Source organism: Eptatretus burgeri, chromosome 16 (assembly GCF_056783735.1).
Source record: "Eptatretus burgeri isolate ZD-2024b chromosome 16, Ebu_testis_v1, whole genome shotgun sequence".
NCBI classification, from domain to species: Eukaryota; Metazoa; Chordata; class Myxini; order Myxiniformes; family Myxinidae; genus Eptatretus; species Eptatretus burgeri.
Genome location: NC_140976.1, coordinates 16429851 through 16457350, shown reverse-complemented (window position 1 = coordinate 16457350; position 27500 = coordinate 16429851). Strand labels below are relative to the sequence as shown.

The 27500-nt window shown below is 46.1% G+C and overlaps 1 protein-coding gene across 7 annotated transcripts in view; it reads right to left on the bottom strand.

Annotated features, from left to right (window-relative positions):
• The window catches only part of HACE1 (HECT domain and ankyrin repeat containing E3 ubiquitin protein ligase 1), a 422483-nt gene that overhangs the window by 357834 nt on the left and 37149 nt on the right, over positions 1-27500 (bottom strand). For all 7 annotated transcript variants that reach the window (XM_085859091.1, XM_085859090.1, XM_085859092.1 and 4 more), the window contains exon 7: positions 1396-1478. In XM_085859091.1, the coding sequence (XP_085715217.1) occupies positions 1396-1478 (83 nt within the window). The remainder of the gene's footprint in view (positions 1-1395; positions 1479-27500) is intronic.

Genomic DNA, 27500 nt, shown 5'->3' with positions numbered 1-27500 from the left:
CACCCTGTCCCTCTCTCCCTTGCCCCTGTCCCTCACTCCTCACCCCTGTCCCTCCCTCCCTCACCCCTGTCCCTCTCTCCCTCACCCCTGTCCCTCTCTCCCTTGCCCCTGTCCCTCCCACACCCCTGTCTCCTCCCTCTCTCCCTCCCTCCCTCACCCCTGTCACTCTCTCACTCCCTCATTCTCGCTCCTGTCCCTCTCTCTCTCACTCCCTCACCCTGCCTCTCTCCCTTCCTCGCCCCTGTCCACCTCTCTCTCTCCCTCACCCCTGTCCCCTCTCTCTCTCTCCCTCACCCCTGTCCCCTCTCTCTCTCCCTCACCCTCGCCGCTGTCCACCTCTCTCTCCCTCCCTCACCCCGTCCCCTCTCTCTCTATATCTCTCCCACCTCTCTCCCTCCATCTCCCTCTCTCCCACTCTATATCTCTCCCACCTCTCTCCCTCTCTCTCCCCCTCTCCCCCTCACCCCTCTCTCTCTATCTCTCCCCCCTCACCCCTCTCTCTCTATCTCTCCCCCTCCCCCCTCGCCCCTCTCCCTCTATCTCTCCCCTCTCCTCTTCATTCTCCCTCTCACTCTCTCATATTATGGGCTATATTTGCTGGTAAATAAATAAAAAAACTAATTGCAACTATTGGTCTTTTGTTACAATCGTTTGATTAGACAAGAACACACAAGAAAAAAAAAACCTGCATTTACTTTTAACTCCTCTCCAAATGAAGTTCACCCACATGTGCAATATAAAATAGGCCATCTGTGGATGGCCCCGTATTTGTCTACAACCACTTTGGTCTCCATGACAGACACTTGTTAAATTCCCTCATGAGGAAATCAGGGGAGAAAAAAAAATAATCAATTGATTGCTCCCATAATCTCTCTCACAAGTAATATATAATAGGTCAACAAGGAATCAATGACATCACTTGTGGCTCTGAAACACGAGGTCATCTCAGCACTTCACACCAACAAAAACAGAAACTGAAGCAGTCATGGTCGCCAAGCTGTAACATTTACACCATTGTCACAAAGGCTTGAGAATGCACAAACCACCATACCCCACTTTCATTCACTTCTCGGTGTAGTCATCATTCTCGGTTCCTGTCCAATCTCGTGGTCTTTGTGTGGCAACCTTTATTTCTGCTCGCTCAATTATGTGTAGAGATTAATTCGCTAATGAAATGAAATGCCAACAAGGTTGCGGATTCGCATTCGGCTGCTATAATCACAAAGTCCTCCGTGGCAGCGCAACAGGGGATACATCCGAGACATGCAAATCAGCCAATCAGGTAGCCAGCTGCCCGGGAAAGCAGATCCCAAATAATTCACTTTTTGGGATGGAGTCTGTTATCCCGTCGGCACAGAGTTCCACGCTTGGCTGCGCACCGCATTCCAAACTCACCTGCAGGCAAAGTAGAGAGGCATGGCACCAGAGACATTCGGCATGTTTATGTCTGCCCCACTGTCCAAGAGGCAAAGCACAGTCTGCAAAGAGATCAAAAGGTACAAGAATTAACAATAAAAAAATATATTTATAAAGGGTCGGGTACAGCAAAGGGCAAGAGCTAACAGGCACAAGGAATGCTGAAGCAGAGATTGACACTGCCATTCCCAGAAACATGCATTACAATAATTGTCCTGGTCATGGGTAACAATCGGAAGCGATTTTTTGGCTGACTCTCTTATTCAAAAAAATAATAATAATCTTTCTATAATTCACCATCTGTCTGTAAAGTCTGTTCCCAGGTACCGCAGAAACGACTGAACCGATCGCAACCATTTTTTGGGTGTGTAATCCTGGGACCCCTTGAAGTGAAATAGGCATAAATATAATAACATGACCCCCTTGACGGCTCCGGTAGAGAGCGGGTGCCGCTAGTCATAATAATAACGTTTTTCACTCTCACCCGTGATAGAGACATTGGTTTAAAAACTTGCTTCCATCGCCATCCTAATGAATGTCATTGATGAAGCACTTACTTGGTAAACTTCCACGAATGATAGCAAAAAAAAAGGAATACAGTAAAGCAAGCTAATTATTGTGAAACTTGGCTTTGAGTGGATGTGGATCTATTAATTATAGATCTTTAATGAGAATGAAAAGGGTAAAGGTTCAGCCACTGGTTCATCTTGTTACCATAAACTGTAAACTTCCTGGGTGCCACCGACGAATAACACGTATGAATGCAGCAGGTTTTTTTTGAAGACACAAAAACACAACGGAGGTGGATACTTTGGAGACCTGGTAGGTCTCTGTTCCATCTCTTGAAAGCCACCCACGTGTGCAGATAGCAGCAAACAACAGCAACTTGCGCATACATGCACTATTTATATTGTTGCGAATTCGCGCCCGCCGGCGTGCGATCGGCCACGTGACTCGAATCGCGGCACGTCGCCCACCGGACGGACAATTCTGTCGTGACCCTCTCGGACTGACCCCGGGAGCCAGTCACGGGTGGGCCTTTCGGCCTCACCACGATCGTGCCAATCGGCCACCCGCGTGGGATAGGGTTGTTCGCCAAACTCGACCTACCTAAGTACCCACGCGGCTGGTAGACCGGGCGATCGCACCTCGCCGCAGGTCGACTCTGGACACGGGCTGCTTAAGCAATCCGTTCCATACTCTCGGGATAACCGAGCGGCGTTATCGTCGGCCTCGACGGTTCCGATGAATTATCGGGCGTATTAAGCCCACTACGAACCCTTTACGTGAAGCAAGATGGAGATTCAAACGAAGGGAAGGACGCAGCGAAACGGGGAACAATTCAACATGCAAGCACTTTATTTACACGACACACATAGAGCACACATATAGCAATTAAAACAATTATGCACAAAAAGCAAATGGAACAAAAGAAACAATGACGCAGAGATACTACCGAATAAGACCGACACACGGCAACACTTAACAGTTTTACTTCACCAGACTGGCGCCGACACACACACGTTTACACCAAACCCAAAAGAAATGGAAGTCGCGACTTCCCTGATCCCGTCGAGTCCTCCTTCTGCGCCCGCAACTCCGAGCCCTTCCGGTGTGCTCCGCGAGCTTGTGCCGCGTGTCGCTCGTGTGGTCCGCTCGAGTGTATGGACGGGGTTCGTTCGGCGCTGTTTTCCGCGCTCGCGCACGGGTCAACGAAGCAAGTCAGGAACCACAAGCTCGCGACTCGAGCCAGAAGACGACCATGAAGACCAACCCTCGACCAACCACTCACTCCAACTCTCGACCAACCAACCCAACAATCCTCAAGGTCCGACCTGTTCGCCTTTTGTAGCGCGGGGCTCCACCCTTCGCTCCGCCCCGTTTTTGGCCCCGCCTCCCTTCGAGCTTCTTGGAGAAGACCTCGAAGAGGGGTGTGACCTCTCGCTTTCCCTCCACACCGTGCGGGGGCCGGGGGGAGTCAGTCTTGGCGTGGAGCCAGGGAATTATTCCCCCAAAAAGAGGCCCCCCCTTTCTCACCTTTGACCCCTGCATCGCCCCTCCTCCACACCAAGCGCGGAGAACCTCGACGGGAAAAACAGGCGGGGAAACCCCCGAGCATAGCCGTTGGTTTCTGTTTGTGCCTGGAGATCGTAACCGCACAGGGCCTGCTGAACGGCGAGTGGCGAAGATGTGGTAGCGTTGATGGTGGAGGTTGCGTGGCTGTAGTGTGGTTGGCGCTGTGGTGGGGATGGCGTGGTTGTTGAGATGCTGTTTGTTTGAAATAAAAGACAGAACAGAAAAAATGGCTAACTCAAAGCGTCACAGCCCAGATGGATCACACAAATTCCCTCTATACAACGGGTTTGGGCTAACCACACATGCACTTACAGAGATATCTCAGCTACGGGACCTGAATGGTGGTTTGCGAATTTCCACAACCACAACAATATATATATATATATATATATATATATATATATATATATATATATATATATATATATATATATATATATATATATATATATATATATATATATATATATATATATATATATATATATATATATATATATATATATCTATACACACATATATATATATATATATATATATATATATATATATATATATCTATACACACATATATACATATCTTCTTTTTCCTCTTTCGGCTTGCTCCCGTTTGGGGTTGCTAACAGCGGATCAACCATTCGCTCTCTCCTCGACATCTTCCATTGACACTCCAACCACCCGCATGTCCGCCCTCACCGTATCCATGAACCTCTTCTTTGGCCTTCCTCTTCTCCTCCTGCCTGGAGGCTCCATCTTCAACATCCTTCTCCCGATATACCCCGCTTCCCTCCTGTGCACATGTCCAAACCATCTCAATCTCGCCTCTCTCACTTTGTCTCCAAACCGTCCTACCTGCGCAGTCCCTCTAATATACTCATTTCTTATCCTATCCATCCTCGTCACTCCCAACGAGAATCGCAGCATCTTTAACTCTGCCACCTCCAGCTCCGCTTCCTGTCTTATTGTTAGTGCCACCGCCTCCAAACCATACAACATAGCTGGTCTCACTACCGTCTTGTATACTTTCCCCTTCACTCTTGCAGCTACCCTTCTGTCACAAATCTACCTGCCATGACCTTTCCTGGGAAAATCACATTTCCAACCTCACCTCAAAAGCCAGTCGCCGACTGGGAATCCTCCGTCGTGCTAAGTCCTTCCTCGGCCCTCTTGAGCTCCTGACCACTTACAAAGCTTTTGTCCGTAGCCTGATGGAGTACTGCTCTCCCCTCTGGGCTGGTGATCCTGCCTCCCACCTTTCTCGGCTTCACGCTGTCGAAACCAGAGCATTTAAGATCATCGGCATCTCCCGCAATGAAGCTGAGTCTTTGGGACTCTCACTCAATCACCGCAGGTTGGTCGGTGGTCTTTCTGTCTTCTACCGACTCCTCTCCAGCCTTGCCCCCCCTGCTCTCTCTGCGATTTGTCCCCACCACATTTCCACAGGGCGCTCAAGGTCTGCCAACAACCCCCTTCTGGTAAAACTACCAAAATTACGAATCACTGCTCATCTTCACTCTTTCATTCCTCTTTTTTCCCGCCTTTGGAATAAACTTCATCACTCTAATCTTTCCCATTCTTCCCTCCAGGCTTTCAAAACAGCTGTTCACCACCACCTCGTATCTTCCCCCATCCAAATCCTCGATCTTTTCTATCCCCGATAATCCACCCAAGCCCACTTCCTTCAATTCCCCTGCTTTCCTTCCTGAAAGTCCCTGTAATGTCCATCTTCTCTTCGCCATGTTCCCCGTCCCATCCCCATCCCTCTCCCTTCCACAGTTCACCTAATGTGTCTGTTCCCCACTGTTTTGTCCCTTCCACTCCCGCCCCTCTTGTCTCATGTCCCCTTGCTGTAAGTTATGCGTTAGCTCTCGTACGAGCCTCGACAAGGTATACAAAGAAAAAAAAATCACTCCTGCAACTCTTCTCCACCCACTCCATCCTGCCTGCACTCTCTTTTTCACTTCTCTCCCACACTCTCCGTTACTTTGGACAGTTGATCCCAAGTATTTAAACCAATCCACCTTCCCCACCTCAACTCCTTGCAACCGCACCATACCACCACCCTCCCTCTCATTTACGCACATATACTCCGTCTTACTCCGACTGACAATCATTCCCCTTTTCTCCAGTGCATACCTCCACCGCTCGAGGCTCGCCTCAGCCTGCTCCCTACTTTCCCTACAGATCATGATGTCATCCGCAAACATCATAGTCCATGGGGACTCCAGTCTGATCTCGTCCGTCAACCTGTCAATCGCCATTGCAAACAGGAAAGGGCTCAGAGTCGATCCTTGGTGCAATCCCACTTTTACCTTAAACCGGTCCGTCATTCCAACCGCACACCTCACCGCTGTCACACTGTCGTCATACATATCCTGCACGATCCTCACATACTTCTCCACCACTCCCGACTTCCTTGTACAATGCCACAACTCCTCTCTTGGCACCCTATCATAAGCTTTCTCTAAATCCACAAACACATAATGCAACTCCTTCTGGCTTTCCCTATACTTCTCCATCAACATTCTCAAAGCAAACATTGCATCAGTGGTGCTCTTTCCTGGCATAAACCCATATTGCTGCTCACAGATCGTCACCTCTCCTCTCAACCGAGCTTCCACGACTCTTTCCCACAACTTCATGGTGTGGCTGAACAACTTTATCCCTCTGTAATTTCCACAGCTCTGCACATCACCCTTATTCTTGAAAATCGGAACCAGTACACTTAATCTCCACTCCTCCGGCATCTTCTCACTTTCCAAGACTTTATTAAACAATCTGGTTAACAACCCCACTGCCATCTCTCCTAAGCACTTCCATGCCTCCACTGGTATACCATCTGGGCCAACCGCCTTTCCACTTTTCATCTTCTTCATAGCAGTCCTCACTTCATCCTTACTGATCCACCCCACTTCCAGATTCAGGATCTCCACCTCTTCCAACCTTCTCTCTCTCTCATTTTCTTCATTCATCAGCTCCTCAAAGTACTCCATCCACCTTCTCAACACACTCTCCTCGCTCGTCAGCACATTCACATTTGCGTCCTTTGTCACCCTAACCTGCAGCACATCCTTCCCAGCTCGGTCCCTCTGTCTTGCCAATCGGTATAAATCCTTTTCCGCTTCTTTTGTATCCAACTTCTCATACAGCTCGTCATATGCCTTTTCCTTGGCCTTTGCCACCTCTCTTTTTGCCTTTCGCCGCCACTCCTTGTACTCCTGCCTACTTTCTTCATCTCTCTGACTATCCCACTTCTTTTTCGCCAACCCCTTCTTCCTTATACTTTCCTGTACTTCCTCATTCCACCACCAAGTCTCCTTATCTTCCTTCCTCTGTCCAGATGTCACACCAAGTACCTTCCTAGCTATCTCCCTCACAACTTCTGCTGTCGTTGCCCAATCATCCCACCCATCTTAACCACCATCCAACACCTGTCTCACCTCCTCCCTAAATTTCACGCAACAGTCTTCCTCCTTCAGCTTCCACCATCTGGTCCTTGGTTCAGCCCTCACTCTCTTCCTCAACCTCACCTCTAAAGTCATCCTACAGACCACCAATCGATGCTGTCGAGCTACACTCTCCCCTGCCACCACTATATATATATATATATATATATATATATATATATATATATATATATATATATATATATATATATACACATATATATACATATATACATATATATATATATATACATATATATACATATATATACATATATAGATATATATACACATATATATATATATATATATACACATATAGATATATCTACATATATATATATATATATATATATATATATATATATATATATATATATATATATATACATATATCTCCTCTCTTCTCCTTCTTTCGGCTGCTCCCGTTAGGGGTCGCCACAGCGGATCATGCGTATGATCCGCATAGTGATCTGGCACATGTTTTACGCCGGATGCCCTTCCTGACGCAACCCTGGTCGCCTCTTACGGCACAAGGATAATATATTGTTGCGAATTCGCGCCCGCCGGTGTGCGAGCGGCCACGTAACTCGAATCGCGGCACGTCGCCCACCGGACGGACAATTCCGTCGTGACCCTCTCGGACTAACGCCGGGAACTAGTCATGGGTGGGCCTTTCGGCCTCACCACGATCGTGCCAATCGGCCCCCCGCGTGGGATAGGGTTGTTCGCCAAATTCGACCTACCTAAGTACCCACACGGAGGGTAGACCGGGCGATCGCACCTCGCCGCAGGTCGACTTCGGACACTGGCCACTTTAAGCGACCCGTTCCGTACTATCGGGATAACCGAGCAGTGTTATCGTCAACCTCGACGGTTCCGATTAATTATCGGGCGTATTTAGCCCACGACCAACCCTTTACGTGAAGTAAGATGGAGATTCAATTAAGGAAAAGACGAAGCGAAACGGGAAAAACAGTTCAACATAAAGCACATTTATTCCGCGACAAACGGAAAGCACACATATACAATTACAACAATTATGCACCAAAAGCAAATGTAAAAGTAACACAACAATTATGCACAAAAAGCAAATGCAACAAAAGAGACACAATGCAGATCTACTACCGACTACGCGAGCACATGGCAACACTTACACAGTTTTACTTCACAGACGGCGCCGACAACACATATACTCCAAAGCAAAAGAAAAAGGAAGAGGCCACCCTCAACTACAAGGGGGCAGACGTGGTCTGTGGGCGCGAGACCGGGCAGAGCCTACTAGTCTTGGCTGCTGCGCTGCTGCTGCCACGCTTCGCCGCCGCCACAACGCGCCTGAGCCGGAAACAGAAACTCTTCTCTCTGTCGCTGCCACACCTCTCCAACTCGCCCGATTCGCTCCGCGCTCGGCGCTTTCAATCTCGTTTCGCCGCTCTCGTCATGAAAGTCCCAGGGAGCTCGCCGCCAGAGAGCCAGAGCGTGCGCAATGCAGAGCCCAGAGAGAGACAAAAACCTCAGCGTACGCACGCACTAGAGCCTGCGCCTCCTCCTTATATCTCGAGCTCCGCCTTGGCTGCTCGCTGCTGCTGCCACGCTTCGCCGCCGCCCCTTCTTCCAGCAAGCGCAGGAAACTTCCAGAAGAACGGCGTTTTTTTCTCCTGGATCGGGGCCTTTCTTTTGCCTTTTCCAGAGCTTTTTGTTCCTCTCGCAGGGTTATTCGTTGGGAGGAGGGGGTGAGGCCGTCGTCCATTCTCCCTCGATGAATGCCAGGCTTCTGGCAACCATGTGCTGAGATGGAAATGCGATGGCGGTTGTGGTTGACGCGGTTGTGATGGTGGTGTGATTGGGCGGTTTTGGTTAAAGTGGTTGTTGTGAAAGCGGTTGTGGAGAAGGTGGATGTTGTGAAGGCGGTTCTGGAGAAGGTGGCTGTGGTTGTCGAGATGCGGTTGGTGGTGGTTGTGGTGGTAGTAATGGCGGTTGGTCCAAAATAAAGATAGTAAAAGAAAAACGGCTATCTTGAAGGGTCGCAGCCCGAATGAATGACATTTATTCCCTCTAAACAACGGGTTTGGGCTAACTACACATATACTTACAGAGATATCTCACCTACGGGACCTGAATGGTGGTTTGCGAATTTCGTCAACCACAACAATCAATATATATATATATATATATATATATATATATATATATATATATATATATATATATATATATATATATATATATATATATATATATATATATATATATATATATATATATATGTGTGTGTGAGCCTGGTGTTGGCGCAGTAGTTAGGGCAGCGGCTTGGGATCTGAAAGGTCCTGAGTTCAAGCCCCGTTGGGCCACTGAATTAATACACCAGGGGGTTGACTCAGCCTGTCATCCTTCCGAGGTCGGCGCAATGAGTACCAGTGTACTGGGTCAGTGTATACCCCGGTTAAAATAGGTGTACCATATCCCTGTGTCGTAAGAGGCGACCAGGGTTGCGTCAGGAAGGGCATCCGGCATAAAGCATGTGCCAAATCACGATGCGGATCATACGGATGATCCGCTGTGGCGACCCCTAAAGGGAGCAGCCGAAAGAAGAAGAAGATATATATATATATATATATATATATATATATATATATATATATATATATATATATATATATATATATATATATATATATATATATATAAATACCCACCCACATTTCTCACCTGTGAATGGAGGGAATAGCCAATCAGCTATCTCACCTAATCAACCAAACTCAGGTGGCTAGGATTATATAAATACTTGACAAATAAACAATGTCAATTATTTATATAATCCGAGTCACCTGGGTTTAGTTGATGAGGTGAGAGCCAATTGGCTATTCCCTCCATTCACAGATGAGAGATGTGGGTGGGTCTTTCTTTATTATAATTTATATATTGACTGCTTTCGACGTTTGCACATGGTACATGCTTGGGAGCCTCATTGGTATGCATTGCTGTCTGCGCTATCGCTGACAATTCACCAATAAGCGATGAAACCGGTCCGGTAGCTGAGGGGATATGTACCATTGGGATTCTCATGTATGTACAATGTGTGAATGCCTTTATAGTTATGGAGGAACTCTGGGAAGGGTTTGAAACAGCAAGGCACTTACCTTGTGTAGGTCTTCTTGGGTTGCTTTATGCAGCTTATTTGCCTGGATGAGTATGGGAGGTGTCAAATATATATATATATATATATATATATATATATATATATATATATATATATATATATATATACTGTATACATACACATTACATCATCGTCTTGTCAGAGTCAGCATGCTTCTTTCGTTAAATTAAATATTCATGGCTGCAAACCACCTGACTGGTGATCAGCAGGGCAGAGACAATGTGTTCACGTGGCAGGCAACACTTGTTGTTGGCAGGTTGTGCGGCAAAGCGCTGTGATGGGACTCAATTTGTGCCCTGCTGCCTCATCAAGTTAGGGGGTCGATTCAGTTTATTAATGAGCTTAATATGGTCACGAATAAACGATCAGCAGTATGTTGTCCTGATGAGCCCACAACAAGGGCGAAATTTAGATTGACATCTCTGCTTTCGTCTATTCATGGCCATAGGCTTTAATCTGAGTCTGCGATGAATTGAGTGCCAAACGGATGCCTCCTAGTTTGGAGGTGATGTGTTGGCATAATTTATGTCCGTGACATTAGCGTCATGTCATGGAGAGTCAATGTGTTTAATATTCCTGGCTGCAAACCTCTTGACTTGTGATCAGCAGGGCAGAGACAATTTGTTTACATGGCAGATGTCATATATATATATATATATATATATATATATATATATATATATATATATATATATATATATATATATGTAAACACACACACACACATTTCAAAAAGATGGATACAACTTAGATTTCCTGCCATTTCTTTGTTTTTTGACCTATAGCGTTTTCCTTTTCAGGGTTGGTGGTGTTATTGTGGTATTTGTTTCCGAGGATTTCTAGCTGTGTAGCTCGAGTATGCCATTGACAGTGAAGCAGAAAACAAAAGTGGTGAATCTGTGGTATGAAATTGAATCATATGTATACACCCACCAGAGGTTCTGCTGTGAATACGACCTCAGAACACGTGATAGACTCACAAATTGTGCTATCCAACGTATTTTGAAACATTTCGAGCACAAGGGTGCATACAGTGCACAACCAGAGCAAGGGCAACAGGTCGCAGGCCAGCATCAGAAACCAAGAGCCAAACCAACATCGACACAATGTGGGATTCTGCAGTGGACAATCTCAAGAAGTCCCACCACCAGTACTCCAGGGAGCTAGGCATCAAACCAACATCAGTCTGGCATATCCTCACTGAGGAACTGAAGCTTTTCCCATACATCATCTCCATTAGGCATAAACTGAGTCAAGATGACATGAGAAGGAGACTTGATACGTGAAATTGGCTCAGTGACAGGATTTTCTGGGGTACAGAACCACCTGAGATCACTGAGAAGTACCTGAAAGAGCCTAAGGTCACAAGCTTCTGCACCTTCAATGCCAGATGGGGAATGCTCGGGCCTTAATGGTTTGAGAATGACAACAGTAGGATGGTGATGATCATTGGTGAGCGCTACCGGGCCGTGTTCCAGAAGGTCCATAATGATCTAGCCCAAAAGGTCACCCCAAACCAGCTCAGCATGACCTGGTTTATGCAGGATTGTGTACCCCCGAATACAGCTGGTGACACCATCACTTTCCTGCGGCAGCTCTTCAGAAGCCACCTCATTGTCCTGGGTACTGCTTATGACTGGGCACCCCATGGCCCAGACTTGAACCCTCTGGACTACTGGTTCTGCGGGGCTGCGAAGGGTGATGTCTACGCCAACCACCATGCTACACTGGATGATCTGAAGCAGGTGGTGTCAGGCTACCTCCAGGCAGTGCCACATGAGACCGACAGGAAAGTTGGATTGAACTTGGGAGTCAGGATCAATGCCTGTCTGAACCGTTGAGGGGCACACATCGACGACGTCAATTACAAGGCTTTTACATAAATGCCAATTTCAGAACTTTGGCTCTCACTAACTCTAGCAGTGACTTGCTGCAAAAGCAATCAGTGATAGAAAAAATACCATGTTGTAAGCTTTCAAGAAATATTTGGTTCACATGCCTGAGGGTTTCTGTTTCTTTGTAAACATTTAAAGTTTAAATCACTCTTTTTGAAACACGTGTGTGTGTGTGTGTGTGTGAGTGTGAGTGAGAGAGATATACATTATACATATATATACATATATATACATATATATACATATATATATATACATATATACACATATATATATATACATATATACACATATATATATATACATATATATACATATATATACATATATATATATACATATATACACATATATATATATATGCGCAATATATTGTTACGGCCACGGGTACTGAGTGTATTAAGAGGGGGTTAATACCCGTTACTCCTCGAAAGAGCTAGACCTGGGTCCACTGCTCACAATTAACTTTGTGGTATGATGGGTTGCTCTACAACCACGAATGCCAAACAGTTAACCACGAGTTCCAGTGTCCACCGTCTAATTTTGCTGTTTAACTAGAGGTCACGTGGCTTCCTGAATGGGGAGCGCGCCCTCGGCAATGCACCAATCTTATCTTAATTAGGGCGGCCGAGCATTTACCACTGGTATGTGCCGACTAAGACATGTCAATTAGTTTGGTGATTACCTCCCAGTCTATCTAGGTTCGGACAATGTTGGATCAATGGAAGGAAAGGACAAACATGGGCAGGTTGGAATGTCAACAAGGAATTTATGAAAAAAGGAAAAAATAAATAAACAGATGAACGTTTTATTTCTTTGAGGCAAAAATAGGCAAATTCAAATCAATCAAAATAATCTCAAGCAAATAAAGAATTAATTAGACATTGATAGAAAAACAGACAAAGAGCAGATGCTTATTACTATGCTTAACTAAAGGATTAAACACGAGACAAGGTTACCCAGCAGATCATTCGGGGGGAGGGGAGGGGCGGGGGGAGAGAAATCCGGTCTCGTTTACCAAGGTAGAAGTCGCCGTGCGTCAAATAAGATGTCCTGAAATGTGTGAGCGTGCCTTGGTCCATTGCCAGCGCCCTGCCTTGCGGTGCACCCACTCTCGAACAAGCTTGAACACCAATCGACGTCACGTCGTCACCCCCAGGAACCACGGACGAGAAGAATCAGGTACGCCAAGAGCAGGTCTCGAACAGAACCAGCATTAACGGTCCAAGCGTCACCCACCGTCAGGAGCCACCAGGAACCACAACTAATAGACAACTGTAAGGAGCTGTGAGGCACTATGAGGATCTGTGAGACACTGAGAAGCTGTAAGGTGCTGAAGCGTTGGAAGAAGCTGTAAGGCGCTGAGGCTGTGAGAAGCTGTAAGGCGCTGAGGCGCTGTGAGAAGCTGTGAGACGCTGAGGAGCTGTGAGGGACTGTGAAGCACTGTGAGAAGCTGTAAGGCTGTGAGGAACTGTGAGGAGCTGAGGCACTGGAAGGCTGTCACCAGTGATCAGAGCTGCAAGGTGGTCAACAACTGTCACAAACTCAACTGTTGCCAGCTCACCAACCATCTGGCTGGAACTGACTGGAGCTGAAAATAGCCATCATCCAGCTGTCACAAAACTCTCAGAGCTGTAAGAAGCCGCAAGGCAGTCACCAACTGTCACAAAACTGTCAAAAACAGTCCTCCCATCCTTTTTATAGGCGGCCAGTCTCGGCGGAGCCTCAAGCAGACGTCAGCCAAATACACCTTGCCTATTGGCGCATTGTTGCACGTGATCAACCGCCAATCTCGCTGTCATTCCTTCCTTACCAGAGCAAGATGCAACCCCAAATCATCACAGGCCTGGCTTACGATGCCACATTTCCCTCCTATCATCAAAGATTGTGGTTCCAAAGGCTTTTCCCCAATCCCATAATCAGGTGAGCTGCCCTGCAAAGGGCAGCTGCTCATGAGGTTCTCCCGCAGAGTGAGTTTTCAGAATTTTTTTTGCTTTTTGTATGTTTTGCAGAATGAAGGGTTTGTACAGTGGCCAGAGTGCAAATCCTGCCACCAACCTCCTAATAAAAAGTTACCCATCTGCTGGAGGACGTCCGCAGACACAGTTGGGCACTAGATATGGATGGTCGTTGGCTCACAAGAAGCTCCCCTGCCCTTTGACAGGTTGTGTTTTTCATCCTGCTGGGTGTCCAGATCATTCACCCTCCTCACCAAGAAACTTGGTGGGGGAGACAGTTTAGTCACTGACAACCCGACCATGGAACAGGTTAGTACAGGTTTACATGATACCTGTAGCAAGTCACAGATCAAATCTGACCTGACAATCATGAAGAATCACTTTAAAAAATTATCAGATCCAGATCCGGATTCGGATCTTCACCAAAACTCAATACATTCTGTCACACACAAACACGTCCACCAAGTTTCATCCGGATCCGTCCACAACTTTTTTGAGATATCCTGCACACAAACAAACAAACAGAGACAGACAGACAGACAGAAAGGGGTGAAAACATAACCTCCTTCACATTCGGTGGCAAAGGTAACAAAGAACTGATGAGTGATCTGAGAGAAGAGCCTCCAGGTTTAAACCTCCCCCAGAAACTCTAGTCTGCACCACACTCTCCTGAGTGTGTGCCATAACGCACAACTGAGTGCCATAACGGATTACGGTACGAATGGGGAAAACAGAGTTGTGAGACAGGAACAATGGTTGTGACACTGTCTCTGCTTTAGATTTGTGAGTCCATTAATATCAGTTTCATCATGGGGCCTTCCTGGAGAAATTCAATAGAGAAAAATCAGAGATGCGTCGGCATAGATTTCCCATTTCCACTGCAGCAAACCCTATGCTTTCAAGGCAAATTTACCTCCATGTGTAAACACGGGCCAGTGGTGGTCTCTTTATGTGCAATCGTTTATCGATTCATTAATTCATCGTCCTCCCTTCCCCCAAGTGTGGAGATAACAAACACTTTGTAGGATAATCAAGAGGGTAACTTCTCAGAAGCAGAAACAAATCTTTTTCCCTTTCCTACTATGCTCTCATCTTGACAAAGCTTTGGAAGAACTCAATTAAACAGAAAGGAAATGAAATTCAAGCTATTTAGTTCTCACAACCACGTCGGTCAGATAAAATAACGACCTGAGATGGTGGCACGTGAAGAATGTTACCCAAGATGGGTCACTTTCAAACAATATGGCAACAACTTTCAAAACAAAAAAATATTAGAATTGCCATTGTATCTCACAGGTGCATTTCCCAAAATCCCCAACTGTCAGCTTCTCAAAACGTTATGTAATCAGTGCTGTCCCTCCACTGATTTGGTACGAGTGGAACCGATGCTCCTGGTGGTGCAAATAAAATACATTATTAAACGTCAACCCTGTTCGCATCCCTCCAGAGGGCCGGAAATCCGATATAATGCTTCCAGCAAAGAGGATAGAAGGTTCTGACTCAATGAAGCTTTTCAAGCAACCTGCGGAAGTTCGGAGACCGAGGGATGCTCCGACACCACAAAGTAAACTCGGCTCGGACTCGGGTTTTTAATTTGTGATGGTTGACCTTTTCATCGAGTAAATTGCAACAACCGACAGCACTTCGATCCGCAGCCGCATGCATTTGGAGTGAAGGAGAGGTACGGGTCTTGATGAAGCCCAAATGTAATACACACACAATTTATTTCACCAATTGCATGCTCTCGGTGGAGTGTCCCGTTAAGTCGGCTGTCATTGCGCTGCCGATAGAAAGCAGGTGAAGAAGAAAAAAAAAAAATCAAATGCTTTGTTCAGAACACTCAGCAATTCCTCACAAAGAAGGCCCTTAATTTCAGGGTCAATCACAAGCAGAGTATTTCACAGAATCGTGGCATATCATTGATTATTCCTCTAAAATCCAATACGGGGGGGGGGGCTGGCAGGATGGCAACGAGGTATACACACTCACCTCTTAGCTGTTCAGCCTGGGTTTGAATCCACACCATGCTATAAACTGTTATCCCAGTGTTTCACGAGCAGAGTGATTCATCAATGCTTGTACCGTCCCTCAGATGGATGTTAAACTGAGCATCCCATCTGCTGGTATACATTAAAGATCAGATGGTGTCCTTCGTGAAAAGTAGATGAGCTTTCTCTGGCACCCTGGCCAAATTCCAAATTCCTGCTCTGACTTCCTGAGTCACAGTGGTGATTCGTCAAAGATTGTAGCCAAGAAACTGCCTCGGCAGCACCAACGTTCTGCATAAGGCATGGTAGATGGTGATGGTGATGGTGATGGTGATGGTGATCGTCATGATCGCAAGGAATCGAGAAACAGGAGGCCATTTGGTCCATCGTGCCTACGCCACATCAACACCAGACCAATTTATGTAAATGAAAAGGTAAAATGTTTTTTGTTTTTGTTTTTTGTAGTTTTTCTGTAGTTTTTTTCTTTACAGGGAGGAGTGGGCAAAGGCCAGTTGTTGGTGAGAAACACACAACATCCACCACACACCACCCCTTCACAAGACCCCCACAGACAACACACCACACACATGCACACAATCAACCATCCATGCACAAGATGCCTGGTGTTGGCTTAATGGTTCGGGTGGTGGACTTGAGATCCGAGGGTCCTGAGTTCAAACCACGCTCAGCTGTTGAATTGATACCAGGTGGGATTAACTCAACCCGTCATCCTTTTGAGGTCGGTAAAATGAGTGTCAGCATGCTGGTATTCGTGTAGTAGACAGTAGAAAAATCGTGCACATTATGATACAAGCATCAAATTTGGCATTTCTGTTCTGCAGGGCTTTCTGATCAAATCTGCCTGATTGGCCATTAGAAAATCCAAATTTTTTTAAAATTTAAAAAAAAAAAATTTAAGTGACAGCTGGCTGAAATTCTTGAAGCACAAGTGAACATCCCAGACAGAGAACCAAGGGGAGATGCAGTCATCATTGATGGCTCAGCACTTATCAATGCCCTACCTCCACACACTTCAAAGATATTTGATGACTATGCTAAAGAAGACATCATCCCAAAGGTGGAATCCTCTGATGCCAGGTACGAGAGGGTGGACGTAGTGTTTGATGTGTACAAGAAGTCAAGTCTAAAATCCGAGGCAAGGTCGAAAAGGGGGCAAGGAATCAGAAGAAGAGTGACAGGAACCAGTAAGACCCCCAAGTAACTGGAGAAGCTTTCTTCAAGATGACAGCAACAAGACTGAGCTGTTTCACTTCCTTGCAGAAAAGATGTGTGAAGCACAGACGACAAGCACAGTCGTCGTCACAAAAGGAGAAGATGCCATTAGCAACACAAGGAAGTCACTAGATGCTGTGTCTCCAAGTTGTCATGAAGAAGCTGACACTCGAATATTTGTACACGCCAGGGATGCAACGACGGATGGTAGCAAGTCCATTATCATTAAGGCTAATGACACGGACGTACTAGTCATAGCAATATCTGCACTGCCATCCTTACAGGAACTAGGTCTTGAGAAAATGTAGATTGCCTTTGGCCAAGGAGCCAAGGCACGATGGATTACAGTCCATGAGGTAGTTTCTGCAATACAATAGGGCCTGAGAAAGCTAAAGGGATCCCATACTTCCATGCGTTCACTGGATGTGACGTCGTGTCTGCCTTCCGCGGTAAGGGGAAGAAAACTGCATGGCAGACTTGGAGCGTCTTAGATGATGTTTCTGAAACATTCACCAATCTCAGCCAGCATCCAACATTGATTCGTGATCTTGACTTTTTTGAAGTATTTAATTTTTTTCAAATTTTTCAAAATTTGGATTTTCAAATGGCCAATCAGGCAGATTTGATTAGAATCCCCTGGAGAACAAATGTGCCAAATTTGATGCTTGTATCATCATTTGCATGATTCCTCTCAAAAATTGCAGTTATCTGCCCCACTATATACTGTGTTGGAGTGGCAACCCATCCAGGATTGTGCCCAATAGCCAAGGAGACTGCTTAAGCAGCACCAACGCTCTGCACAGAGTATGGTCCCAATGGATGGATGGATGGATGCTCAAGATACCTGAAAGCAATGTCAATATCCCTACACCGTTCTATCTCCAATAATTACAGGTACTGACACAGGGTGTTCCAAAAAGACCCAGACAATTTAGGTTGTTAATATAATTTAGAATCACAAATGATACAATGAAACACTTTGGTTTATATGATACAGAAACTCATAAAGTTTTGTGCTCACCATAAACACACTTCAAAGTGTGTTTATGGTGAGTGAGCTCTGTTTTGAGTGAGCTCAAAGTGAGTGAGCTCAAAGTGAGCTCTGTTTGTCTTGCGCAGGACATCAATTCGGTGCACAAGTTCTTGCCATGTTTGGCTCAGCATGTTTGCGTCCAAAAGTGCGCATGCAGCTGTGATTCGAGAACGAAGATCCTGCATGTTTGCCACCTTGGTGTTGCAGACAACATTGATGACAAACCCCCACAAAAATTAAAATTAATGGGGGTAATGTCTGGCGATCATGGTGGACAGGCAGTTGGTCCGTCTCGGCCAATCCAGTGACCTGGAAATTTTTCATTCAGGACGGCTAGAACGACAAAGAGGGAGCCGCCATCCTGTTGAAAAATGATATCGGGTTGCAGGTCTTCAATCTGTGGGAAGGCCAATCCTTCCAACATGTTCATGAAAATGGTTGAGATCATTGTATCCTCTACAAATAAAAATGGACCCACCAAGAGGTCATGGAGAAGGCTACACCACACATTGACCTTTGGACTATTGCGAATGTGTTCAATGACCATGTGGGGGTTTTCAGAGCCCCAGATCCTCACATTGTGCCGGTTCACCTTCCCTGAGACATGAAAGCAAGCTTTGTCTGTGAACATGACCTTTTTCAGGTAATCTTCGTCATCCTCAATGTGACTGAGCATTTCCAAGGTAAATGCCTTGCATTTGAGTCCGTCATTTGGTTCAAGTTCCGGCAGAATCTGGAACTTATCGGTGTAAATCTTCAGTCTGTTATGCAATATCCTGTGTACAGTGGTGGTTGGTAGTCCCAGTTGTCTGGATGTGCATCAAATTGATTTTCTGAAACTTTGTTGAAATGACTCACGCACTCATTCAACATCTGCTGCACTTGCGCTTGTTCAACCAGTACTTTTCTGCTTCTGACAACTTCCAGTCTCCTTAAACCTCTTGTACCACTATCTGATACTAGTCCGCGATGGCGGATTCCTTCCATACTTCGAACGGAAATTACGCTGAACTTGGGTGTCAGATCTCATCTCGATGAACCATTCAACGCACTGAGATAGCTGCTGTAGTCGCCATTTTCCTTTACATTCAACCACCAGACCTGAAAATAAATAAAACCTCATGAGTTTCTGTATCATATAAACCAAAAGGTATATCATTGTATCATCTGTTGTTCAAAATATATGAACAGCCAAAGTTGTCAGGTAGACCTGGAATCAACCCAGCAGCCCTGCGCTGCACCCTCTCTCTGACAGTTATGTCCTTCCAAGTCGGGGTGACCAAAACTGCACCGAATATTCGAGATGTGGCCTCACTAAATTCCTGTAGAATGTTAAAACCACCTCTTTTAATTTATAATTTACCAACCTACGAAAACAAAATAAACCCGATTTGCTTTCCCTGAAGCTGCCTGCTTTCATCCCATATCTATTACCACCCATAGATCCTTCTCCTGTGTGACACGCTCCAAAATTACCCCTTGCATCCCGTAATCTCTATTTTCATTGTCCTTTCCCATCCCCAACACCTTACACATGCTCAGGTTAAATTCCATCTGCCAATCATTTGCCCAATCTATACAAGTATCAATACTTTCCTGAATCTGATAACCACCCCCTCTGCCATCCACCTTACCTCCAAGCTTTGTGTCATCTGCAAATTTGGTAATCCAGGCATGCGGGAAGGTATTTTGAGTGGGGGTGCTGAGGTGCTGTCTATTTTAGCGATGGTGTTAGAGTCGTCATGAACCCAACCCCCGTAGCAAGATCTCCATGTCTGTGATCACTAAAAACTAAGAAACACATTTTTTTAATTTATATTTTCTTCCCCAAAGCAAAATTATTTATTATGTCATTTTAATATATATATATATATATATATATATATATATATATATATATATATATATATATTGTTACGGGTGTGGAAATTCGCAAACCACCATTCAGGGCCCGTAGGTGAGATAACTCTAAGTACATGTGTAGTTAGCCCCAAACCCGTTGTTTAGAGGGCATTTATGTGATTCATTCGGGATGCGACGCTTTGAGATAGCCGTTTTTCTGTTCTATCTTTATTTTGAACCAACCATGTCTCAACCGCCATCACACAACAACCACCACGCCAGCCATCATCACCAACTACAACCACGCTCCAACCCTCAGACAACAACCACGCCAACAGCCACGACCTTTACCTTCACAACTCAATCCCACAAACATCGCATCACCATCATTCCCAAACGGCACCATAACCATCAAACCACCACTGATAAACCCTCCACCACCCTCACCTCTCTCCTTCTACGGCCATTCCCGCACCACCTGTGAACACTGAGCGTCGGGCTGCCTTGGGCTCGTTCAAGATACGCACCGAGCCGCGAGTGCAAATAGCGGCCTTTCCGAGGGAGAATTCGGATCAGGAACGCTATACGCCCACTTCTGATCCGTCCATTAGCAAGCGCGGAGCGGCTTGGCCCCACCTCCAGGCGCGTCTGTGAAATCGATATATGCAAATTCTAGGATCAGGGGAGGTTCACGCCCACTTTTCCTCCGTCCAATTGGCGAGCGTGGCTCCGCCCCCGAGGTCATCCTGATCCGGAAATTTGCATATTGTTTTCTCCTGCCGGCCTATAAAACGGCGAGCGCAAGGCGAATCGTAGGAGAGTCAGTTTTTGGTTGGAGGGCAGAGTGTGGCAGCGGCAGAGTGTGGCAGCGGCAGAGTGTGGCAGCGGCAGAGTGTGGCAGCGGCAGAGTGTGGCAGCGGCAGAGTGTGGCAGCGGCAGAGTGAGGCAGCGGCAGAGTGAGGCAGCGGCAGAGTGAGGCAGCGGCAGAGTGTGGCGGCAGGGCAGAGAGTTGAGTCATCGGAGTGGCAGAAAGTGGAGTCGGGTGGCGAAGGCATCGAGTTGGGTTCTGCAATCAGCTGAGGAGAGTTGTGGGAAGAGGCCAAGGAGCTCGGGTCCGAGGCGGGAAGGACGGCGGTCGGCGACGAGGTCGCGGTGTGAGATCGCTCGTCACGGGACCCAAGCCAGCCAGCCATTCTCCCTCCCCCAGGGCATCAACAATTCCCCTTTTCCCCACGCTGAGATAGTGCAACTAGGGGGGCCTGTTCCCACCCCACTCCAAACGTCGTGCCAACGAAACCCGCCAAGGAGCACGGAGTCGGGGCACAGCCACGCGGCCACATCCGCCAACGCGTCACGAGGACGCGGGTAGGACCCCCCAGTCTCGCGGACCTGGCCGCTCCTTCAGGTCACGCGCGCATATTGGCCTCCAGGCCTGTCTGCCCCCTTGTCTATGAGGGTGGCTTCTTTTCTTTGCTTTTGAGTAAATGTGTGTTGGCGCCGTCTGTAAAGTAGAACTGTATAAGTGTTGCCGTGTGTACGCGTATTCGGTAGTAACTCTGCGTCATTGTTTCTTTTGTTGTAACTGCTATATGTGCATTTTGACTGTTTGGCTGTACAGTATATGTGTGCTTTCCGTGTGACGCGTAATAAATGTGCATTGTGTGAACTGTTTTCCCGTTTCGCTTCGTCTTTTCTTTATTGACCCTCCATCCTGCTTCACGTAAAGGGTTCGTGGTGGGCTTAATACGCCCGATAATTAATCGGAACCGTCGAGGCCGATGATAACACCGCTCGGTTATCACTGTAGCACGGAACGGACCGCTTAAGCGGTTCATGTCCGGAGTCGGCCTGTGGCGTGGTGCGATCGCCCAGTCGACCATTCGCGCAGGTACTTAGGTAGATCGAATTTGGCGAGCGACCCTATCCTGCGCGGGTGGGCAATTGGCACGATCGTGGTGAGGTTAAACCCCCACCCGTGACTAGCTCCCGGTGTTGGTCCGAGAGGGTGACGACTGAATTGTCCGTTCCGGTGGGCGAGGCGGCCGCCATTCGAGCCGAGCGGTCGATCGCACGCCGACGGGCGCGAATTCGAAACAATATATTTAATGTTTAAAAAAATGACTTTTTTTTTTTGGCAGGCAGTAGGTGCTGTGGTCCTCCTGCCCGCAGCTAGGGGTGCTGCAGCGCCCTCAGCACCCCCCTTCCCGCGCGCCTGTGGTAATCTGACTTCACCCCCACTATCCAAATCGTTGAGGGAAATGATCTACAGTACTACACTAATAAATAGGTGTGTGTGTGTGTGTGTGTGTGTGTGTGTGTGTGTGTGTGTGTGTGTGTGTGTGTGTGTGTGTGTGTGTATGTGATCATTCTCTTTGCTGACCCCACCTCCTCCTCTATCTTCTCTTCTCTTCTCTTAACCTGATATTAAAGAACAGTATATTCCCCCACCCCCCCCCCAATGCAACCACACACGTAATCTATATCACCCCCCCCCCATTTAAGCCTTCCGAACCCAACCATATTGCCTGCAGGTTGTAGTATTCTCTCTCGTTCTCTTGTTCTCTCTCTGGGTCAGTCGGTCTCGGTCTCGGTCTCGATCTCGATCTCTCTCCGTATCTCTGTCTGTCTCTGTCTGTCTCTCACACACACCATATTGGGATCATTCCTTAAAAGGAGGTCTAACAGTGCAGTCCCCCTCGTGGGCTTATCTACAAACTGTATTAAAAAGCAATCATCGACTAAATCTCAGAAATCCTCATCTGCTCTGCCCTTTCTCTGTTCCTGGACCCAATCTATTCTTGGCAAGTTAAAATCCCCCATAATCAATGCTCTTCCCATCCCACATTCCCTTTTGAATTCCTCATGTACTCCTCCTTCCTCCACACCCAGAGCCCGATAAAAGCATCCTTCCAGTATCTTACTGTTTTTTGAAATCTCTGATCTCTACCCATACAGAATCCTCAACATTAATTCCCTCCTTAATGTCAACCCTTTCTCTTGTTACAATGCCGTCTTTTACCCAGATTGCTCCTCCAACTCCTCCTATTTCTCATTCCTGTCACACCGATACATTGAGCCGGTGTTAGGCGAGGACAGACAGGGCAGTTGCCCAGGGTCCCCGACCAATAGGGTGGCCCAAATTTTTTTTTTTTTACGTTTCAAAACTTGTGATTGTCAACCTCCATGCCTGGACTCACTGCACCCTCACCACTGCTTGATCCTGCTGCACCCTCACCAAAGCCTGTGATCACAGCATCCTCAACATTGCCTGCACTCACTACACCCCCACCATTACCAATCTCCTCAGCAACCTCACTTCACAACCGTAACCAACTATTATTTAAAAATTTCTCACATTCTGCTAATTGCTACAAAATATCTATCCATTCCTTCAACCTTGAAATAACTATCCTTAAGCGAGCTATTTCCTCACACTTCCAACAACAGTGAGTACCCTCTGCTTCCCCAATTCCTGATGTGGCCCACATTAAGCATCTATCACATTTATGTACTACTCTTCCTTTCTCCTTTGCTCTCTATTTATACCCTTTTTCCCACCATGTTCCCAAGTCCCCAACTGACATAAATGATAAGCCTCACCCTGCTTCTTCCAATAAATTAATATAAATACCCGCTAAACTGTTCCGAACACAACTACAACCTTGAACGATACAAAATCCACAATGCCCGACACAAATCTCGAAAACTAAATACACAAAACACATAAAAAACGCTTATCTTGATCTCACATCGGAGCTTACACAGCCACGTGTAAACAACCGGAAGTGACATCGCCCCCTGATGATGATGATGATGATGATGATGATGATGATGATGATGATGATGATGATTCCAATACAGTGAGATTAACAGGAGTGTGTGTAGACAAGGTCACCAGGCAGCACACTGGTTCTGCAAGCATTCAACGTAAATTTTCAGAGCATCTGCTCGGTTACTTGCATCGGCTACTCTTGCTCACGCAATGCCCTTGCTATAGGTCACCATGCCAACGGCACATTCTTACCTCCTGCAGAAATCAATCCTGAACTCTCTCCGACACAAGCTGCATGTCAGCTAGCACACAAACTGGATGACCTTCTCATGAGCAAAGGGATCACAGTGTGACCTCGTAAAATTGAAGGTTGTGAACAAGTTAAAAAGTCATGAAGCTCAAAGCTAATTCACTCGCTTTCCTCAACATGTGATTTCACGGTCATGCTTCACTCAGAAGAAGTCATTACTACTTTTTCCTATCATGAAAAATAAAGGATTACTTGTCTCATTCAAAGATGTTGGTTTTATTCCCATTCATGCGAACAAAGGGAAATAACAAGCTCAAATGAGCTAAGTTCCTCGTCCTCTTAATGATGATGTCATAAAAACGAATACGACATCATTGTGATGTATCAGGTTTGCGATAAATTATCTGTGCTAATGCCCGGCTTGATTCCCGCAAACAAAATTCAAACAGCTTGCGTAGTTTCGGAGATAATGATACAGGTGATTTACATTAGCGGCGATATTATGACAACTTTTTTTCTCGGAAGAATTTCCAAAATCGGAGATGGTTACTGCCTGCGCGTGGGCTTTCTGCATATACATGGCATGTTTCACAAATATCCAATGAAAACTCTGAATTGTGAAACAAAAAATGTCAAAAAATAGGAATTATGTCATAGAAATTGATATGACGTCATAGTGATGTATCATATGTGCGGTAATTAATCTCTGCTAATGCCCTGTTCGATTCCCACAAACAGAATTCTAAAAGCTTACCGAGTTTCGGAGATAATTTTTTTAGGCGATTTCCATTAGCGGAGATATTTTGACGTCATAACTTTTTTTTCTAGGAGGAATTTTCAAAATCGGAGATGGTTGCTGTCTGCGCAGGGTATTTTTACATATATATGCCAAGTTTCAGGAAGTTTCGATGAAAACTGGAGGCTGTGAAACAAAAAAGTCCACAAGAAGAAGATGAAGAACAACAACGTGAGTAAGACTCAGAGATCCTCCACGAGGATCTAAAAAAAACGCCACGATCAGGGTTTGTATTTAGCAAGGCAATGGCACATAGAAATGTGAACTGAACATGGTCGCAATCGAAAGTTAAGAATTTTGGAGGGATAAAGATGTTAAAATATAGCACCTGTTCACATTACAAAGTCTTCCAAGGCAAAAGGTGTGAAAGATTCAGGTGGCTCAAACCTAACCATGTCTACCTCCTCATGGGTTATGGGGCAATGCAATTGAGAAACCGCCAGTATGCATGATGAGATGTTGCATGTCTGTTACCAAAGGCACTGTGCAGGCTCTTTTATGACGCAATCCTACTTCTCCAATTGTGACCATTTGCTTTGAGGCCAATTTCAGCTGTTGCATTTAACACTGCTTCGCAGAACAATGTAAGCCCTTGGACACAAACTGAAGTGATATGCCAATGAACGCCAATTAATTCCTTCAACTTGGAGTCAGTTTGGCATTCTCTCTCCTGCTTCAAGAGCCAGAAACACTTCAACTTCAAAACAGAGCCAACCTGGGCCATCACTGAATCTGACTTTTCGTCTTTGTGTTGAAGCGGCTCAGAGCATGATGACAGAATGGGGGAATGTTGATGACAAGAGTCAACCAAGGAACTGTCTTTTCTCGGGGGGGGGGGGGGGGGAACGGCGCGGTCTCCTCTCGAGGGGGAGGAAAACGGCGCGGTCTCCTCGCGAGGGGAGGAGGGTGAAACGGTCTCATCATGAGAGGGGGTGGCACATTCTCCTCATGGGGGAGGTGAGGAAATCTCCCCTCGCCAGGTGTGGGCACAGCACGCTCTCCTCACGGGTTGGAGTGGGGGGGCACCGTTTCCTCATGAGAGGAGCGGGGCGACATGGTTTCCTCATGAGAGAAGGGTGTACAGTTTCCGAGCCGGGGAAGGGGGGTGGGGGAGTTGAGGCTGGCGATGGCATGGTTTCTCAGGGAAGAGGCCATGTTTCAGCTATTACAGCAAAGGAAGAGATCGCAGTGGAAATGAGTAATTGGGATTCACTAGATATCCGTTATTGTTGGGTTTTCCGTGTGTGTGTGTGTGTGTGTGTGTGTGTGTGTGTGTGTGTGTGTGTGTGTGTGTGTGTGTGTGTGTGTGTGTGTGTGTGTGTGTGTGTGTGTGTGTGTGTGTGTGTGTGTGTGTGTGTGTGTGTGTGTGTGTGTGTAACGCGAGGCTCCACTGCACAAATCAGCAAACCAATTTCGATGAAACTTAGCGTTCAGGTGCCATATGGGCTGGGAGTGTGCGCGTTTGAGTTTCGTTGCTAAGCAACCACCCGTTGCTATGCAGCAGCTGAAAAACCGCGTTTTAAGAACCAAAACGGTAACTGACGTAGCACGGCTTCTATGATAGGGAGAGCGACCGGACCAACTCTTGCCTATTCTTGCATCCCCATCAAGTTATCGCGACAGCGTAACGTTCCTCTATCTCTCACAGTTTCCGAATGGCAGCCTTCCGAATGCGGAAAGGTGGTGAACCAGGGAATATGTTAAGTGATTCGTGAGATATCCGTTATAAATTAATATCATCAAGGCGAAACGGTAAGACGCAAACGAAAGCGTCTTGGCATTGTGATAGAACATGGTTGGTAGAACATTTTTTGTCATTTACACTTTCCTCCATCTCCACTCTGAGGAGTGCCAGTTGGCAAAATACGCAATAGGAAAAATCTTTCCAGGCAGAGGAACCAATTTTTGTGAACCAATACGTCTTGGTAATGAATCTTCGTCAGTGGATCGGTCAGAAGGAAAAGCATCGTATCCAGCGCTTCGATCCTTGCGGATCCCTCGTCGCCTACTGGCTTGCATGTTTGTATGTATGTATGTATGTATGTTTGTTTGTTGGGTGGTCGCGAGAGTACCCTTATTTTCACTTTTTCCGTCTGTCTGTATGTTACTTACGAAATCGAAAGATTTCGTAAGTATATTGATGCATTCTGTTTCTGTTTGTTTGTTTGTTTGTTTGTTTGTAGGCACGATAAGTCGAGAACGGAAAAAGCTACCAATGTCAAATTACACCACGTGATTCAGGAGGGTGATGGCTAGTGCTGATTAGATTTTGGTCAAAATCGGTCGAAGGTCAAGGTCACGGTGAAGTCAAATATTCGATTTTTGATGGTTTGGTTCAGATAACTCGAGAACGGAAGAAGCTACCAATGTCAAATTACACCATGTGATTCAGGAGGGTGATGGCTAGTGCTGATTAGATTTTGGTCAAAATCGGTCAAAGGTCAGTCACAGTGAGGTCAAAAATTCAATTTTTGATGGTTTGGTACAGAATCATGGTAGAAACTTCTGGTTTGCGTCGCTACCTTCTCCAGAGACAGCTTTTATTAGACAAAGTCAGAGGTCAAGTTGACGATTTCGGAAGTACCAGTCTATGACTGCTTGTTACTTACGAAATCTAAAGATTTTGTCAGTATAT